Raw genomic sequence first — 5,000 nt, forward strand, 5'->3', positions numbered from 1 at the left:
TTTATCCAGGGTATTTCGCCAGGATCCAATATTTGATGGGATTGGGGAAATTAGCGCGAGTAAATCATACTTGGAACATGCTTCAGGCCGCTGAATGATGCAGTACACCACTGTTAGATTAACTTACTAAGTATTAGAACAGATATATATATATATCAGAAATGGGGTAATCGTAATCAGTAATCGTAATCGACTGTAATCGATTACGTGTTTTCATGTAATCGCAATCGTAATCGATTACATTGTTTGAGAATGTCATGTAATCGCAATCGTAATCGATTACATTGCTAATGTAATCGTAATCAGCGATTACTTTCATGATTACTCATAATTATTTACTATATATATTATATATATATATATATATATATATATATATATATATATATATATATATATTATTTTCAGTGACACTTTCTTTTGGGAAGGGGTCTATGTTCGGACCCACAGAACGCCTGGATAAATCCCTGTCATCTGCATGGCGTTTTCTAATTTCAGTCTACATAGTGAGTGAATAGATATGCTTGTGGCTGGCATTCTTCTCGTGGTGGTTGTCTACATACTAGTTAGATGGCTTCTTGGCCTTCCGCGTGTTGGAGACTACGGCGACAAGTACGTCTTCATCACAGGCTGTGACACGGGCTTCGGCAACCTGCTGGCCAGACGTCTCGACAAGATGGGCTTCCACGTGTTCGCCGCGTGCTTCACGCGCGAGGGGGCAGACGACCTCCAGAAGGCGACATCCAGCAAGCTGCTGACCGTATCACCAGTCGACATCACCAGCGCGGAGAGCATCGAGAACGCCCATCGGTTTGTCGTCGATCACCTGCCCGAGGATAAAGGTAAACATACAGAGATTTTGTTTTTAAAAGTTTGTTTTGTTTAAGCACACCACTAGAGCACATTGATTTCTTAATCATCGGCTATTGGGTGTCATACGTTTGTTAATTATTATTAATAGTCTTAGAGAGGAAACCCCTTAGTAGTAAAGGGATATTTTATACACACTTTCCCCACAAACAGGAGAGTACATACCACGGCCTTTGATATAACATTCGTTGTGCACTGGTTGGGACAGGGTAAGAACGTAATCAGAGAATGGTCCACTGAAATCCTACGACGCAAGCACCTCAGGTCAGACGATCACTTTGCCGACTGAGATCGATCCCGCCCCTTTTGTTATGATAATAACACTTTTTTATGTTTTTGGAAACATTCTTATCAGGGTCGTATCTATCGGACAATAACAGCGAGGACAAGTAACAATAGTATCGAAGAATAGAAATGCAAGGAGTTCGAAAGGAGAACAAAGGCATTTTAGACTAAAGGCGACGCCACACGAAACGACTGCCTCGTACGAGAATAACCTATTGCATAGCAACCGGTGAAATCGCAATACAGTATTTGTCTTGTTACAATCAGTTACTCCCGTACCACGTACGCATATCATGTGGTGTCGCCTATCTCCTGCAGCGCTAGAGTGTGCATTTAAAACGACCGCCCGGTCGCTCGAGATGTGTCAAAACCGTATATTTGTGTCTCCCGTCTGCCAATACAACCCGTTATTGGTGTTTAAAATGTTTCAGGTCTGTGGGCGATAGTGAACAACGCCGGGGTGGGAGGGGCAGCGCTGGGGCCGCTTGAGTGGCACAGACGAGATGTGTACATCGACATCCTCGCCGTCAACCTGCTCGGTATGGTGGACGTCACGAGGATATTCCTGCCTCTTGTCCGCAAGTGTCAAGGTCGAATAGTGAACATGTCCAGCATGGCGGGACGCCTTGCCGCGGTGGGGAACGGACTATACTCCGTGTCCAAGTTCGCCGTCGAAGGTTATTCTGACTGTTTGAGGTACTAGTATTTATATGAGTAATACTCAAATTGGAGACATTCCTTCACAATTGAGGCAATGTCTGAAATTTGCAAGCGTAATCCGTATCATCGTATACGTGTACGTGTATCTGCACTGCGTCAGCACGTTTCCATTTATAACGGTATTTGCGCCTAAGACAGACCACTCGCCGTAATTTATAATCAGAACGATGAAAGAATCATACAATCTTCCATAAACACACCATCACCATAATACAAATCAAATCCCCCCCCCCCCCCCCCCACCAAAAAAAAAAAAAAATCCCCCCAAAACCAACATCCTCTAAAATACAAATAAAAATAAAAATCCACAACAGAACCTCAATAATCCACGTGTTAAACGTCATTATTAACTGTTAACTGTACATGGTAACTACAGTGCCAGTTGGAAACTAGAATTTGAACCCATCACCACACATTTTGTTTTTAAACCAACAGGATATTTAATTTTCAGAATTAGTATGATTTGACTTCTCCTTCCATCTTCAAACCTTTGAAGAGACATTTAAAGTTTTAACCACACGTGTCACGCCTTTTGTCATGATGCAGTATTTATAATTACTCTCAGATTATAAAATACACGTGTTTGTACTTGTCTGTTACAGGAGCGAACTATACAGACAAGGAATAAGTGTCTGCATGTTAGAGCCGAGCGGTTTCCGGACTCCACTCGTTGACTACACGAAATTAAGCCAGCTAGCAAGAACTGCATTTTCCAGTACCTCGCCTGCTGTACAAAGGTTCTACGGGAAACGTTATGTTGACAAATGTAAGTGCATTAAAACTACCAACTAAACAGTGGGTGTATTGTTTTAAATAATCTTACTGTGAGAATACGTCATTCACAATAACTGTCGTTTCGTTATCATTTAGGTACAGGAGATGTGTTTCGCAACCACAGTATGACTGTTACAGATAACCATGATCCGTATTTACAAAGCCTGTTTATGTCTTACACAGTTACTACATACATTTACGCTTTAAGAGAAACAGTATTTGGAAATTCCGCCCAATATGATTAGCTACAAGTAATAATCGTTTAGTTAGTTTCGCAGATCTAATGATGAATTAAAGATAGCGGCATTCTTAGAAGTGTTATTTATTTATTTATTAATTAATATTTAAATTATATATTAGCTACGAAATTTTATTACGTGTAGCAGGCATTTTAATCGTAAAGAGCGGGAAGCAAATTTCTGTAACTACCCTTAAAGTGGTGACCTATCACTATTAGTAACACTAAAGGTATGGTTGCGAAACCTATCCACAAAGTGGTGACCTGTCCACTTAGTAACATTAACGGTGTGGTTGAGAAACCTGCACTCAAAGTGGTGACCTATCACTATTAGTAACACTATAATATTATAATACTATAATATATGCTATTGATTTATTATATCCTGCCTGATGAAAAGGTGAAAGTACACGACGGATTAAACCTTTGGCGCACTTGAACTCGACTCATGTTAGCACTAGACGATTTGATGATAACAAATGAATTCGTTAGTGTATGCTCTCAACAAAACCTACGTACTAGTATCAAATCCGATTCAACTATTTGGTGCTGTTACAAAACCTACGTAGTAATATCCAGTCAAAATCGGGTATTTATGGTCAGGTAACAAAACCTATAATGTATTGATATCCAATCAAGTATTTTGTGCCAAGTTACAAAACCTAGAATCAGAATCAAGTATTTAGGGCCATTGTACTAAACCTTCCTATTAATATCCAGTCAGATCAGGTATTTGGGGCCATGTTACAAAACATAAAATGACCATCACTTGAAAATATTTCCAGTATATTGTATGTGTTATTACCATCACGTCAGCACACTAAAATAAGACTGGCTTTCTTTTTAAATTTTAACTTATTTAAAAAAAAGTCTGTTTCTACTTTACTCAAATGAGTAGCTTGATGTACTGAGATATTATGGGCCGAATTTACAAAGACTGGGTTTTTTTAAACGCAGATGTTTAAACATTTTAAATGTATGTAATGTAGTTACACGCATGTAAAACATAAACAGGCTTGGTAAATTTGGTCCTATTATTTTTATTGCAGTTTGTGAGTCTGTGAAGATCATGGTAGACACGATGGTGTGTGACGATCTTAACCGAGTCATCGACTGCTATGTGCACGCAATCACAGCCAAATTTCCAAGAGCGCGGTACAACCCCGGAAACTGGACTGTAACCGGCGCTCTTGCTATGCTGTTGCTGCCCACGTGGATGTCTGATTGGATTCACGGTCGACTGGCCACCGTACCCGAGCCAGATGTTAACGAGAGCAGCGCAACGCGCTAGGAAACCAGCGTATAGCCTTGATCGTTGGTGTATAACCGTGATCTTTAGTGTATAACCGTGACCTTTGATGTATAACCGTTAACCTTTGTCTATAACCCTGAATCATGTTGTTTTAAACAATGTTATTCCATCTGTGTTATGGCACTGGGATTGGTCGACGTCATGCATCCTTTTAAAGGACAATGAGTTTTTGATCTCGAACAATGTAACACATTTATCTTTATATGCAATTAAAAAATATTTTACAGTTGAACTGTGTTTAAGACATATTATATAGGAGAGGACCCAATAATGAATGAATGAATGCATGTTTACCGAAACCCCCAGTCCCCCCCCCCCCCCCCCCGCACACTATATATATATATATATATATATATATATATATATACACATATATATACACATATATATATACATGTGTGTGTGTGTGTGTGTGTGTGTGTACATGTATACATGTATATATATATATATATATATATATATATATATATATATATATATGTATACACACACACACACACACACACACACACCTACACACACACACACACACACACACACACACACATATATATATATATATATATATATATATATATATATATATATATATATATATCCGTTAATGCGAAATGAACAAACTGTAACAAAAGGCAATAATGAAAACTGAATAAAATTAACAGAAAACAGTAATGAAAACTGAACGAATTAATAATGCAAAGTGAAATATATTTAGTTAAATAGTTTATTATATTATCAAGTCATTTATGTTGTTTTACAAGTCAGGTTGATAAAAGCGTAGCGCCTTGTCGTAAATGACTG

The 5,000-nt window shown here is 38.6% G+C and overlaps 1 protein-coding gene across 1 annotated transcript; it reads left to right on the top strand.

Moving 5' to 3' along the window:
* Nucleotides 1-515: 515 nt before the first annotated feature.
* On the top strand, nucleotides 516-4,402 carry LOC121382366 (retinol dehydrogenase 7-like). Its single transcript, XM_041511953.1, has 4 exons — nucleotides 516-842; nucleotides 1,587-1,851; nucleotides 2,478-2,641; nucleotides 3,937-4,402. The coding sequence occupies exons 1-4, from the start codon at nucleotides 521-523 to the stop codon at nucleotides 4,176-4,178; spliced, it is 993 nt and encodes a 330-aa protein (XP_041367887.1). The 5' UTR covers nucleotides 516-520; the 3' UTR covers nucleotides 4,179-4,402.
* The last annotated feature ends 598 nt before the right edge of the window (nucleotides 4,403-5,000 follow it).

This window comes from Gigantopelta aegis, chromosome 9 (assembly GCF_016097555.1).
Source record: "Gigantopelta aegis isolate Gae_Host chromosome 9, Gae_host_genome, whole genome shotgun sequence".
NCBI lineage: Eukaryota > Metazoa > Mollusca > Gastropoda > Neomphalida > Peltospiridae > Gigantopelta > Gigantopelta aegis.